This window comes from Tiliqua scincoides, chromosome 4, assembly GCF_035046505.1.
Source record: "Tiliqua scincoides isolate rTilSci1 chromosome 4, rTilSci1.hap2, whole genome shotgun sequence".
Taxonomy (NCBI): Eukaryota; Metazoa; Chordata; class Lepidosauria; order Squamata; family Scincidae; genus Tiliqua; species Tiliqua scincoides.
The window spans coordinates 206672999-206688292 of NC_089824.1; the positions used below are offsets into that span (position 1 = coordinate 206672999).

The 15294-nt window shown below is 42.8% G+C and overlaps 1 protein-coding gene across 1 annotated transcript in view; it reads right to left on the reverse strand.

Annotated features, from left to right (window-relative positions):
- Nucleotides 1-14023, reverse strand: part of NFATC2 (nuclear factor of activated T cells 2) — a 139427-nt gene extending 125404 nt beyond the window's left edge. Inside the window, exon 1 of the mRNA XM_066624149.1 lies at nucleotides 13894-14023. Within this exon, the coding sequence (XP_066480246.1) occupies nucleotides 13894-14023 (130 nt within the window). The remainder of the gene's footprint in view (nucleotides 1-13893) is intronic.
- Nucleotides 14024-15294: the final 1271 nt, after the last annotated feature.

Consider the following 15294-nt stretch of genomic DNA (forward strand, 5'->3'; position numbering starts at 1 on the left):
GTAATTATATCATAGGTAAAAATGTGTTAAAATATACTTTGGGTAGTATTTTATATTTAAAAAATATGGGAACACCCCCCCCCCTTTTTTTTTTACAGGAATAAGTTTAAAAGTCACATGTAATAAATATTTCTACTAGGAAATGAAAGACCAGGCAACACTTAATTTTGAAAAAAGGGAGGGGGGAAGAAAGATGCATTTTAGAATTATGACAAAATGTGCCTGGTTTTCACTAGTCTCATTTTTCATTTCAAATATTTTACAGACTCAGAAATGCTCCACTTAGCACAGTTTTGGCAGGCAGATGCACAACATAAGGGCAGAGGGTGGGGGAGAAGCCTCACATAGACAAGCATTGCACAGTTCCACGTTTAAGCTTAGGCACTGTTTTATTTCAGTCCAACAGACAGCAGATTAAAGTGGGGTAAAGTAATATGTATTTTTAAAATCCTTCCCAAGGTTAAGATCTTACATAAACTAGACATTACCTTCCATCATTGGTGGAGAAAAGGGTCATTTTGCTTGTTTCACATGAACAAGTGGTTCGTACTGTGGTAATGAGAAACCCCCGTGAGGTCTAGTGTCATAGCCTGCTAAAGCATCCCTAAATACTCCTTTTGACATCTAGCAAATACATGCTGCCAAGCTACCAAATCCTTTGGCACCAGCGATTTAACCTCAAGCATCTGTCTTTAATGCAAATTATGGTCCTGTCCACAATAGGGCTTTTCAAACTTTTTCTAAGAACACCCATTGCAACAGGATATTTACCATTGTTAAATATATCACAACAAACTTCATCCCTGAAAGCAGTAAATATTGTAATTCAGTGGTCTTCAACCTTTTTCATGTCACAACCCCAATAAGTACTGTATGAGACTGTCAATCCCGCCCCACTCCTGGGATTCTGTCTGCTTACCCCCTCCCTGCCTCCACTATGCCCTCCCAGCACTGTTCACTGTGACCAAATATTCTTATTCATAACATAAGAACATAAGAACAGCCCCACTGGGTCAGGCCATAGGCCCATCTAGTCCAGCTTCCTGTATCTCACAGCGGCCCACCAAATGCCCCAGGGAGCACACAAGACAGCAAGAGACCTGCATCCTGGTGCCTCCCTTGCATCTGGCCTTCTGACTTAGCCCATTTCTAAAATCAGGAGGTTGCGCATACACATCATGGCTTGTACCCCGTAATGAATTTTTCCTCCAGAAACTTGTCCAATCCACTTTTAAAGGCGTCCAGGCCAGATGCCGTCACCACATCCTGTGGCAAGGAGTTCCACAGACCAACCACACGCTGAGTAAAGAAATATTTTCTCTTGTCTGTTCTAACTCTCCCAACACTCAATTTTAGTGGATGTCCCCTGGTTCTGGTGTTATGTGAGAGTATAAAGAGCATCCCCCTATCCACTCTGTCCATCCCCTGCATAATTTTGTATGTCTCAATCATGTCCCCCCTCAGGCGTCTCTTTTCTAGGCTGAAGAGGCCCAAAGGCCATAGCCTTTCCTCATAAGGAAGGTGCCCCAGACCCGTAATCATATTAGTCGCTCTCTTTTGCACCTTTTCCATTTCCACTATGTCTTTTTTGAGATGCGGCGACCAGAACTGGACACAATACTCCAAGTGTGGTCTTACCATAGATTTGTACAACGGCATTATAATATTAGCCGTTTTGTTCTCAATACCCTTCCTAATGATCCCAAGCATAGAATTGGCCTTCTTTACTGCCGCCGCACATTGGGTCAACACTTTCATCGACCTGTCCACCACCACCCCAAGATCTCTCTCCTGATCTGTCACAGACAGCTCAGAACCCATCAGCCTATATGTGAAGTTTTGATTTTTTGCCCCAATGTGCATGACTTTACACTTACTGACATTGAAGTGCATCTGCCATTTTGTTGCCCATTCTGCCAGTCTGGAGAGATCCTTCTGGAGCTCCTCACAATCACTTCTGGTCTTCACCACTTGGAAAAGTTTGGTGTCGTCTGCAAACTTTGCAACCTCACTGCTCACCCCTGTCTCCAGATCATTTATGAAGAGGTTGAAAAGCACTGGTCCCAGGACAGATCCTTGGGGCACACCGCTTTTCACCTCTCTCCATTGTGAAAATTGCCCATTGACACCCACTCTCTGCTTCCTGGCCTCCAACCAGTTCTCAATCCATGAGAGGACCTGTCCTCCAATTCCCTGACTGTGGAGTTTTTTCATTCGAGAGTGCAGAAAAAGTTACCATGAAGATTGGCACTAGTGAAAACTATTTTAGTATAATTGTAAAGAACCTGAGCAGGACTGAGATGCAGTCTCCTGGTACCTGAAGGGATACACCAAATGCCTTCCCCTTTACCTGGTGGTGCTCTAGTCTTCAACCTTTTTCTTTCCCATAAATTGCTGTGACCCTACAACTGAGGTTTGGCAACCCCATTGGGGTCCCGACCCGAAGACTGAAGAACATGGCTGTGATAGGTTCTTGATCATGCTGTGACAGGTTCTTGATCACAGCTGTGATAGGTTCTTGATCAGCTGCAAGCAGCTGCTGTATATTCCCAGCTCCTATATTCCCAGATTTCAAACTATGCAGAGCTTAAAAGCCTGTTCTAATTCTTGGGTTCAATTGCTTTTATCACTGAGAAGTAACAGGGAAGTGACCTGGAATGGGACCAGTTTATCTCAGAGACCAGGAATGTGGTCTTGGCATGGGTTTCCAGGTGTGACAGTCTCTACTGTTTATGGGAGCTTCTGTTGCTTGCTTCCAATTCATCATGGAAAACCTGCATACCTCCATAACACTGAAATCTCTCTCATCAGGCAGATCTTACTTTTTAGTCTATTCCCTGACTCATGTTGGATTTTTTTCCACCCATAACCTAGATCCTTGTAGATCTCAACTGAAAATGTTCAAGTTACTTTCTAATGAAAAAGTTGTCTGAAATCCATTCTTATTTTGTCTGCTTTAATTGCTGCTTATATTGATGCTAAACAAAGCAGTAATCTGTAAGTATTTACAGTGTAATTGAAGAGACACTGCATCATTGTTAGCTCTCTGTTGTGCAACTTTTTCAACCCAAAGAGCATTAAAGAGCACATACACAAGATCTTGTCTTTATATTTGGAATTAGCCCTGAATAACTACCACATTCAAGTCTTAGAAAGATTAATCACATATGTGAGCATAATCCCCCTCTTCCAACTCACATGTACAGCTTAAAGGGGAAAATGGGAGGGGGAATCTATTTATGACTAACTACAGATAAGGATAATCCAATAATTCTGAAAATTAACGAAATTCTAAGGACAATTTCCAGAGCTCGTTGCAGCAAAAACAAAGTCTTTCATCTTAAAGAAGTACAAATGTATTATAGCAGTAGCTTTCATGAACTACTGAACACTTCAGCAAATGAATGAACGATTGCACTTCATGCATCTGATGAAGTCCACCATAATCCAAGGAAGTTTCTGCTACAGTAAATGTGTTAGTCTTCAGGAACCAAAGACTCTGTAAAGATTGATTATAGCCTCAACCACAGAGCTAAAAGAGAGCAGCTGACAATTTTATCTGCCTCTACTACCTAAGTTACTATCTATAAGCATCTTTCATCAATTTTCTTACACAGGATTGCTCTGTGTATGAAAAGCCCTTGTTAACATTAAAGGAAAATCAGTCCTTAGAGGAAAACATCTAGAGTGGAACACCAGAAGAGACTTTTTTTTTCTTATTCCTCAACAAAAAGGAAAACACACCTTCAGTTATTGCAACATGGTTATAATCCAAATAGAATTTTGCATGGATGCAAAGTGTCACCTTCAATTTTGCATAAAGCTGTTCCAGGTGATCACAAACAGGCAATGAATGCCTCCTATTGATGTGTTGCATGCAGACCAGTGCCAGGGGCGATACAGCTAACTCCTTGACACCACCCATCTACACTGGCCCAGTTCCCAAATGGAGGATAGGTGCTGTTTGATGATTCATTCACATGCCTTTTTGCAGCTCTTGGATTTTTCTTGGAGGTAGATCTCCTCTCCAAATCCCAGACCCGCTTCAATTTAGATGATGGAACCACTGACCAAGTTGGTATGGCCACAGTGCGTGTGTTTATGACATCACAGTCTGCAGCCATGGGAACAACTGTGATGGTACAAATGTAGCACTGTGACTCCATTATGGAATGGGAAGAGAAGAAGGCTGGTGTGAATGCAGCCATTCCTGCTTTTTAGATTAAATACCCTGATTTGGCTCCAGTTTAAATCAGCTTGTCCAAGCGTCAGTGTCACCAAGGCTAGGCAAGGAATTAACAAATAGTCTGCTGCCAATATACCAGCCTAACTTGGTTGGGTGGGGCTGATTTTTGGGATGCATCTCTGGAAAGCACAGAAGTAGCAGGCTTACTCAGTGCAGAAGATGGTTTTCTAATGCTCTCTCTTCACAAATGACAGCAGCAGATTCAATTAAGCATATTCCTTCTAGACAGCATTAGAACATACGGGAGAACATAAGAACATCCCCACTGGATCAGGCCATAGGCCCATCTAGTCCAGCTTCCTGTATCTCACAGCAGCCCACCAAATGCCCCAGGGAGCACACCAGATAACAAGAGACCTCATCCTGGTGCCCTCCCTTGCATCTTGCCTTCTGACATTAAACTGAGCATGATTTAAAGACATTACCACAACCATTCCCATTATGGATCTGGGTCATTCATAATGTAGCTTTAGCCCGAAATGAATCACAGTACCACTGAGAATAAAAGCAACAACAAAAAGAAGGCAAAATTACAGAATTCTTAACAGCAGCCAGTATTCTTTATTCTAGTTAAACGTTCCTGCTTAAGCCATTTTAGCCCAACACTGCATATAAGCAACAGGGATCAAATATGTACACCTGTGGCTGAGCAGAAATAGGTTAAGTTCACAGCCTGCTCTATTAAGAGGCCATTCAAATTGAAAACTAATTATTAAAAGGCACCATGAGCAGAGATGGGGGAAATCACGATGGGTAGTGGGAATGAAAATAATTCATTTTAATCTCACTGCACGTATACAACAGCATCAGCATTATTCATATTACCTAAATGCACTGCAGAAGGTTGAATAAATACTCCTTTTAGCTATTCTACTGTATTTTCTATGCAAATATAGTGCACAAGAAGCTGTCATTTAGTGGTAAAGCACAAGTGGAAGGCCCCAGCTTCAATCCCCAGTTCCTCCAGATATTACTGGGAAAGACCCCTATCTAAAACCCTGGTGGAATAGCTGCCCACCAGTATAGACCAGGGGTATCCAAACTTTTTGGCAGGAGGGCCACATCATCTCTCTGACACTGTATGGGGGGCGGGGGTGGGAGTTAATTTACATTTTTAATTTGAATAAATTAACATAAATGAATACATTAGAGATGGAACTTATATGAATGAATTAAGGTCTTGCTATCGCTCATGGCCTATAAAAGGCCTTGCACAAAGCAAGACTGGCCTTTCCTTTGCTGCCGCTACTGCATCAACAGACCTCAAACAGGAAGCAGTGGATGGAGACCGTCCCACAGCTCACCCAAGAGGTCGAACGGTTGGCTGTCACACTGAGAGTAGTTGCGTCGGGCCAGCGCAGGCTTCAGCAAGTCTCCAGAGGGCCAGAGCTCATTGGAGACTGGGGGCTCCCAGCAGGCCAGATTAGGAGTCCTTGAGGGCCACAAGTGGCCCCAGGACCGGGGCTTGGGCACCCCAGGTATAAACAATACTGACCTAGATGGTCTATTTATTTATTTAAAAATATTTCTAGATCTCATTTTGGTTGCCCTAAAGGCAGCTTACAATATTTCATAAAACCATATTAAAGCCAATAGAAAACCAATTCAAAACCATGCTAATGGCCAGAATAGCACACAGATAACCAAGCAGAAGAGCAGTAAATGAATTCATTCAAAAAAAAAAGGGTCAACCAATGTAAAAAGGTCTTAATTATAGGCTTAAAAACAAAGGAAGAGCTGCCTGGTTTCATAAAGGAAGGTGTTCCATAAATGGGGGCAGCCCCACTGGAAAGGCCCTGTTTCATTTCCCCACCAGCTGCCACTTCAATGATGATGGAACTGAAACTATTGTCTCTGAAGATGGTTGCAGGTTGATATGGGAGGAGAGGACGCTTCAGGTAGTCTGATCCTAAAGCAAGTAGGGCTTTATAGAGCATAACCAACACCTTGTGATTAGAAAAACAATGGAAGCCAAAATGGTTACAGAGCACAGGTGTAACGCGCCCCAACAGGGGGGTATCCAAAAGCACCCTGCTGCATTTTGCACCAGCTGCAGTTTCTAGACAGCCTTCAGGGGTAGCTCCTAGCAGAGTACATTTCCATGGTACAACTGCAATGCAAGTAGGGCATGGATCAGTGCAGACAGATTTGCTTTCTTCAGGAAGGGTCGACACTAACTGGAGAGCTACCCAAAGCTAGTCGAAAGCATAGCCACCACCTAGGAGCAAAGCACCTAAACATCCTGGAGCAATCTCACACCGAAAACCTGATCCTTCACAGGGAGTGCAGCCCCATCCAAAAAAGTTGTAATGGTAGAACAGTGGTTCCCAAACATTTCTGTGGCCCTAGAGGCTGGTGCCTGATTTATATATGCTGGGGGTTGTGGTTCTAATGATGATTGGCAGCAGTGCTCCACCCTCCAGGCAGCAGCTTGTTTAACCCTTGATGCCCATAGCCTAATCTGACCTGTCAGTTTCAAGAACCAAAAATTGGGTAACAACCCACTGATGGGTCCTGGATCCACACTTTGGGAACCACTGGTCTAACCACAGGTGCTAATCACCACTTCAACACGTAATTTGGCCTGTTGGTTCTGCTGAACCTCTCAACAGAACTTGATACAACTGACTTTTGATACAACGTTTGTGGGTTTTGATACTACTGACTATTGTATCTAGACTATAGAAGAATACAATAGTCAATGGTATCAAAAGTCACCAAGAGGTTCAATAGAACCACCAGGCCAATTTATTATTATTATTATTATTATTAACAGTATTTATATACCGCTTTTCAACTAAAAGTTCACAAAGCTGTTTAAAGAGAAAAATCAAATAACTAAATGGCTCCCTGACCCAAAAGGGCTCACAATCTAAAAAGATGCAAAAGAACACCAGCAGACAGCCACTAGAAAAGACACTGCTGGGGTGAGGTGGGCCAGTTACTCTCCCCCTGCTAAGAAAAGGAGCACCCACTTGAAAAAGTGCCTCTTACCCAATTAGCAGGGGTTTCATTTCCCCATTTTACCTGTTAAAGTGGTGATTAGCACCTGGCTACATCTGGCATTTACAATCTAACAGGCAAGATTCACTTCAGACACATCCTCTAAAAAAATTCCCTGGGTCCACTGGGAATAAACTGCACTAGGAGGAAGTCAAGTAGGAATGGTCCCACACTTCTCAAGAGGCCAATATGATAGGTTGGTTTTGCTAGCTTTGCATCAGACAAAGCTTGACAGTGCAGCCTAGAATTTTGACCTTGTTGAAAACAAGCTGTCAGCCACCATGCTACATGGGGATACAAATGTTGATGGTTTGCAATAGCACAGAACAATTCACTATTGTGGAACAAGGGCACAATCCTAACCCACTGCTCAGTACCAACATAAGGGCAATGCAGCTCCGAGGTAAGGGGACAAACATTCCCTTACTTTGACGAGGCCTCTGTGCAACTGCAGGTTGCAGCATATTGGCACAGCTATGTCAGAGCTGGAAAGTTGGTTAGGATTGCACCCTAAAAGTCACCTTATTGGCTCTGGGCCAGGGTATCTTAGAGATCGCCTACTACCGTACAATCCGGCTCGTCCTCTTAGGTCATCAGAGAAGGCCTTTTTGCAAGTGCCGTTGCCTAGGGAGGTACGTGGGGCAGCGGCAAGAAATAGGGCCTTCTCAGTAGTGGCACCAACGCTATGGAACTCCCTTCCCCTTGACTTAAGAATGGCCCCCTCTCGAGACTTTTCAGCGAGGCCTGAAGACCCTTCTGTTTAAACAAGCCTTCTGAGTTCTCGGCCTTTTAAACATCTTTTTAACATCTTTTAATATTTTTTACAGGCCTGATTCTTTTATGATTTGCTGCTGCTCTATGCTCTTTTTTTTACCTGACTATTTTTTTCTGACTGCTGTTTTTATGATATGTGTTAATATGTTTTTATTTGTTTTAAATTATGTTTTTAATCTGTTTTAAGCTGTTGTAAGCCGCCTTGAGTCCCTTCGGGGAGAAAGGCAGGGCAAAAATAAAGTTATTATTATTATTGCAAGAATACAATCTCTCAATGGAGAAACTTATAAGAGAAAACAAAAACACCTTGTTTCATGCCCAAGTTTGTAAGCCACATGGAAGCCACAGCTCCTACGTTCAAACAATTAATAAAGCTGTAGTTTAACAAGCCAGGATTCCTCTGTCACAACTCTGCATTGAAGTTGCACAGGACAGCCTAGGTTTAACACTCCTCGACTTGCATTTCCCATCCTACAAACCATGGATTGTTCGAACTAGGCCATTATGAGAGGTTCATCCGTTGTATGAATGAATCGCCACAGATTTAACACAAGTAATCTCTTGCTGTGGCTGGCTTCAAATGATAGAGCCATGTGTTGAAGCCATGCGTGTTAACCACCCTACATTGCATGTGGCTCTAACTGTTCCAATCCAACTCCCCTCCCCCTTAACTTGGGATAGATCTTTGTCTCTCTAAAAGTTTTCAACATTTGCTCCAAAGGGAGAACCTGGAATCTGGACACACTGCTATGGTTTCATTCTGGTAGGAATCCAAAATTGGAAACTTTGCCAGCTCAGATGCAGCTGAGATCTTTTAGAAATAGTCATCTCCCACAACTGCCAGGCACACTTAGACATGTGGACCGAAGCTCTTTAAAAAAATTCCATCTCTTTGTAAACAAGCTTTAATCTTAGTACATTAAAGACCACTGATGTACAAAGGATTGCTAACAGACTCATAACGGTGTCTTTTGAAAGACAAGGACTGTCCTCCAGATTATAAATTTTGTTATGAACTCTTACGCTAATTATTTCCATCTTAAAAATACACAAAATTAATAATAATGGTATTCAATCATTAAATGCAGGGAAAATAGTCTCCTGGAGAGTCTTTCCAGGTTTCTACAAATGCATACACTACTCATCATCAGTAGTGAGGTGAAAAGTTACATACAATCATTGTAATGCTACTCCAATGCTATGTAACTTCCTGCTGAGAACAATTCACACTAGCAGCTAAATAAAAGACCTATGCTTAGGAATTACTACTTTAGATTGAATCAAATAGTGGTATTTATATAGCATTTTCCCCAAGTGCTCGAAATGCTTCGCATGTTTTATTTCAAAAATTCTAACTCACATATTCCTATAAGGGAGACCACCCAATGACTTTGTGGCTAAATGAGATTCGAATCAGCCTCTTCTCAGCTCACAACTCGGCCTCTTAACCACTAAGTTACAGCAGCTTTCTGTTTTTGCTAATAAGTCTGTTTTGTTTGCAAACTTTATATATTTTCTGAATTAAACTGTTTTTCCTTATCCCAGAATCAGTGCTATTAGAGGCATTTCACACATAATGGTTTTACTTCACAGATATCACTGCCACATGGAAAAGGGCATGAACAAGGCCATACTGCTAAGTGCTTCCATCTTGTGCGACAACGTGCATACCTTTTCCCTATACAATAGTGACATTATCTATGAACGAGCTCTTAACCTAACACTTTCTCAAATACTGAATGACCTTCCAAAATTAATAATACAGCATTTTTTTTTTATTCAAGTCATCTATAGGAAAGAAACTGTCTCCAGTGTTTCTCAAACTGTGGGTCGGGACCCACTAGGTGGTTCACAAGCCAATTTCAGATGGGTCCCCAGTCATTTCAATATTTTATTTTTAATATATTAGACTTCATGCTACCATGGTATGTGACTGCATCAGGGGAAATGTTACAGACCTGTACTTTTAACAAGCTACTATGTATATTCTTTTAACAATTATAGTAAATGGGACTTACTCCTGGGTGAGTATGGGTAGGATTGCAGCCTAGGATTGTTAAAAATTTCCTGCTTGATGATGTCACTTCCAGTCATGCATCACTTCCAGTGGGTCCTGACAGATTCTCATTGTAAAAAGTGGTTCCCGGTGCTAAATGTGTGAGAACCACTGTTCTATGCAATAAGGGTGGTCTTAGACATGCAGTAGCCAATTCCAGAGCCACAGGTTTTGGTACACACAGTGGCTTTATGCATCCACTTTCAATGAATTACCATCCATCACATCAGAAGAAAACCTAAGGATTCAACTAGTATACATGGTGCTAAGTGCTACATATGCAAAAACACTGCCATTCAGAAACTGCAAGTGCATATCTAAAAACACCCTGAATCAGTCATCAAAACGTACAGATCAGTAAGTACCTCTTTTACTGTACTTCTTTTACTGTCTTCCAACTGGCTATTCTTGTATGCATTCTGGGTTATTATCACATTTGCATAAAGAATTTTCTGCAGGGAATTCAGGCAGCATATACAGGATTGCCCTCCTCCCCCAACCCAACAACCATTCTCTAAGGTCAGTCAGGCTAAGGGACAAGGGCTGATCCAAGGCAATCCACTGAGTTTCACAGCCCAGCAGAGACCTGACCTGCCTTCTCAATCCAAGTCCTAAACATTACAGTACAATGGATTCTTTTTACACCACAAATAGGACTGAATGCTTTATTAATCATTGTGGACATACAGGGCATAATGCTATTAAATTAATAGGGATTTGCTTTTGTTTTTGAGAAAAATAACATTTAGTTACTTTGCTCTACTCGGTCATGGTTTCAGCACTTTCAGAGTACGGTATACCAATTTAAAGCACACTTAGCTATACTCATCCATGTCCCTCCCTCCCCCAGACACATGTCTTTGCATCTTGTTTGCAATTCAAACACAGACCATCAATGATATCTTCACAGAGGGGGCTGTCCTCAGGGTCGGCCTTAGGAGCTGCAGGGCCCAATTGGAAACATTTTTGTGGGGGGGGGGGCAAGTTCACCAACAAGGTCCGTAGAATCTTAGACATATAAATATAATTTGTTTTTATATCTCTGTGGCAGAATGGAAAGCAATCAAAATGTGAACTTAGAAAGCTCATGTGAATTAATGGATCTAAGCACATTTTAAGCCATTTCTGCCCAATGTTGCACATATGCAAACAGGGACCAAATGTGTACACCTGTGGGACAGGCAGAAATGGGTTAATATAAAATTGCATACAGGTAAGGCTACAAGTAACAGATCTAGAGTAGATTATCCTAGTGTGGGGCCATTTTAGGTGTGGGGCCCAACTAGAAGCAATTAGTTCAAATGGCTTAAAGTTGTCCCTGGCTGTCTTCTAAATTGAATGGTTGTGATGAACACCAAATGTCACTCAGGCCACATTTGGTCCTTATGGGTCAAAAATCAATCCCATGCCATGCATCAGAAGCTTCTAATTCTGATCAAATGCATTTTGAATGTCCACAATTGTAGGACTGGTTATTTTTCCTATATGACCTCCTCCCTGCCCCAATTTCTCTTGTTGGAAAGAGCTCAACATCCTCCTGTTTGAGAAACCAGTTTTGTTAGTGCTTAGGAAGGCATTTTCAGCAATACTCCAGTTCTATACCATTTCCTCAGAGGCCCATCTTTCTGAAAAGCAATTAAAACCTACTTGTTTTCCCAAGCACTTGGTGGAGCACTGGGCTGTTTAATGACCAGCACAGATTCAGAGCGTAGGCTACTATGAAAATCGTATAAAAAATTTCATCTTCAGTTATTATGTTAGTGCAAAATTTATTTTAATAAGATGACTACACATTCCTGCTTGAAGGAAGTCTCTGTAAACTCTGGATTATCAGGAGGATGTACCAATGCCCTAGTAGTCACCTGGATCACCACCCACAAGCTGCATGTTCCCCACCAGCTGCAGCTTTTTAAACAATCTTCAAAAAGACTCAGGGCTACTTGTCTCAGCATGGATGTACCACAATGTGGGGAAAACATCAGGTTGTCGCACATGTTTAATATGCTCACATGCACTGGAAGTCCACAACTGGTACATGTAAACCACACTGATTTAACATTTATACATGATTCAAAATAGGAGAACATAAAGACATTTTTTCTGCATCCAAATACATCTTATGCATGATGCAGCTCTAACTCAGAAGGCATCTTCGCACTTTAAGATCATCATATATATGTTCAGTCACATCACACTGTTAATCTTTCTCTTCTCCACAAACCAACAATGTCCTGCTGTGAACCTTCAGTTTATCCTGCCACTGGTTACAGCAAACTACATTTTACAAATGGCAGCCACAACCCATCAGTCATTTCAATGCACTTGCTATGTCTACAGACCCAACACTGTCATATCTGCATTTGTAGCACCACAAGCCCAGTGCTTGGAACACAACTGAAAGGTACTGTCAACCTATAATGACTGAAAAGTGAGCTACATTTTACTTTACAGGTCTGGTTTTTATTCAGAGTGAAAATCTGCATTAGCCAATATGAACAGAGAACATCCCTTTGAACTGACAGTATGTACTGCTATATCATAGCAAGGGTGACATAGCAAGGGTTAACCCTTACAATTTATCCACAACCCCATTGAGCCATGAACCCCATTCACAGGCCACCCTGACCTGCAGAGCCCTAGCCCAGCTATTTAGTTTTAAAAGAAACAAGAATGTCATCATTAATGATATACTTAATATAACATGTATTTTGACCCTCATCCTAAGAGATTGTCCGTGGGCAGAACTTTTGAGCATCCAGTCCTCTACATGCACAATTCCTCCTCCACCTTTGGCTAATGCCAAAGGCCACCCCCATCTAACATGGCGAACACTGTAATGCAGTGGTTCCCAAAAAGGGGTACATGTACCCCAAGGGGAATCTACCAGGACCTTTAGCAGTACTTGAAAAAGAATTGAATCATGGTGGGAAAAGGCAAGTCTGTATTAGAATACCTTGCAGGGAAGGAAGGCAGGCAACTAGATGACTATGAAAGCCCCAGGAACAGCTAGTTTGTGGTCATCAATTTATTTTCAGATATAGATCAGTAGTCAAAAACATACACATTTGATATAACAGCAGCTATATTAATTGCTAACATTATGAACAAGGGGTACAATTTATGAGAATGGGCTGCCAAGGGCAGGGCCCAGGAGAGGGGGTAATTTGTACCCGGGCCCAGGGTCAAAAGGGGGGCCCAGGAGCCAAAGGAGGGGGCCCAGAAAGTTCCTGGGATCTTATATTTTCCTATCTACTCAGACTTGTTGCCTGCATTGGATGCTGGCAACATCACAATTGGGGGTGCTGGGGACACTACTGATGCCACATGGGTTGGTAGACCTGGGCTCCAAAGACTTTTCCAGCTGTCTCTACCCTCCCCTTATCCTGCATTGCCCCTCCCTGCCCCTATTCTGCTTGCCCATCACCACCCTCCCCTGCTCTGTTTCACCTTTTGCAAAGGGGCCCAAAGAAACTTTGTACCCCCTGATAAAATTCCTCTCAGAGGCCCTGGCCAAGGGGTACAAAAGTGAAAAAAAAAGTTGGGAACCACTACTAGAATGCTTTCCTGTCGCACTCTTTAGGGTTAACTGCAAAAAACAGCTCTTTCCTGTACAGTACAGAGATCAGGCTGCCTCTTAGTCAGTTAGTTTGTCCCCTACCTGAGTGCTGCTAGCAATCCATCCTTTTAATTCTGGGTTCTTTCCCCCCACCCCATGCTATGTGAATGCACCAACTGATCCCCCATCCCAGATACATCCAGCTCTTTCTCAAGGCTTCTTCAGACCCAGTAAACCAAGGAGGCAGAAGCCACAAACCTGCAGGGTTCGCATAGTCATAGTCAAACAAAATCGAGAAGTCCAGCTCTTCCTGCGGGCTGATATTTGGATTTAGATCAGGTTCCCCTGGCTGGGAATTCGGATCGGAGTCGTGTGGGCTGGAAGCCATTCGTATGCCTGTTGGTCACCTCTTTATGGTTCAAAGGGGATCGAGGAGGAAGAGGAGGGTGGGAAAAAGGGGGGTGGGAAAGAAAATGCTAGTATACAAAATGTGGGGAAAATGAAATCCTCCAAGCCCTGCCCCTCGCCCCAAATAATAAAAAAAAAAGCTCCTCTGAATGCAAACTGAAGCACCAGATCTCCTTGAAGCTCCTAGGGTCTCCTCCAGCAAGCAAGCAAGCCTGGGGAACTCCAGGGACTCCGCTTCAGTAAACCTGCAAGTCAGAAAGAGGACTTTGCAAGATGATCAAGATGAGGAGGATGATGAAGAAAAAGTGAACCCACTGATCCTCTTCACTCCTCACCCTGCTGCAGTGTAACACCCAAAGCGTGAAATTAGCTATAGATGCACAGTAGCAACTTCCTGTTCTCATCAGCCACCTGCGGCTGGGGTAGGGGGGCGGGAGCTGCCTGGGGGAGGAGCTGCCCCTTTTGCAACCCAGCAGGGCAACACGACCAGGAGAAAGTGGGAGGAGGCGCGGGTGGATGTGTGATCAGCTCAGGATCTTGCAGAGCCATCGATCTGGGGGTTAGAGAAAGAGAGAGATCCAGAAGTCTTGGGGGAGACACACGAATTGGCAGCAACCAGGAGGGAGATCAGAAAAGGACTGCAGCAAAGATTAAAAGCAGCTACGCTGGAAGTGTGGTGGTGGGGCTTTTTTAAAAAGGTTTGGGGACATACAGAGCAGAATTGATACTATTTTCTTGCAGAGCTTTAACAGTAGCAGAAAGAAATCCAGCACTGAAATTCAGGAGATGATGCCTGGATAAGAGGGAAGCTTTATCTGATTTAATTTCATCCTGTCACGAAGGAGTTAAAAGAGGTGTGACGCCTGAAAAAATGTTGTGCCTGGGTGGTGAAGACCATTATTATTTCTGCGCAACCTTGCATAGACGCAACAGGGATCAAACGTGTACCCCTGTGGGCTGGGCAGAAATGGGTTAAGAGAGGGATATTAACTAAGACCTTGATACAGTGTGACTGGAAGATGGAGAGATTGTTTCTACCCCTTGGAGTCTTGCCTTTATGAAAGGCTCACCCCTCCCCCATTACATATACATCAGTGGTTCTCGAACTTTTAGCACCAAGACCCACTTTTTAAAATGAGAATCTGTCAGGACCCACCGGAAGTGATGTCATGGCCAGAAGTGAAATTATCAAGCAGGAAAATTTTTAACAATCCTAGGCTTCGATCCTACCCACACTTACCCAGGAGTACT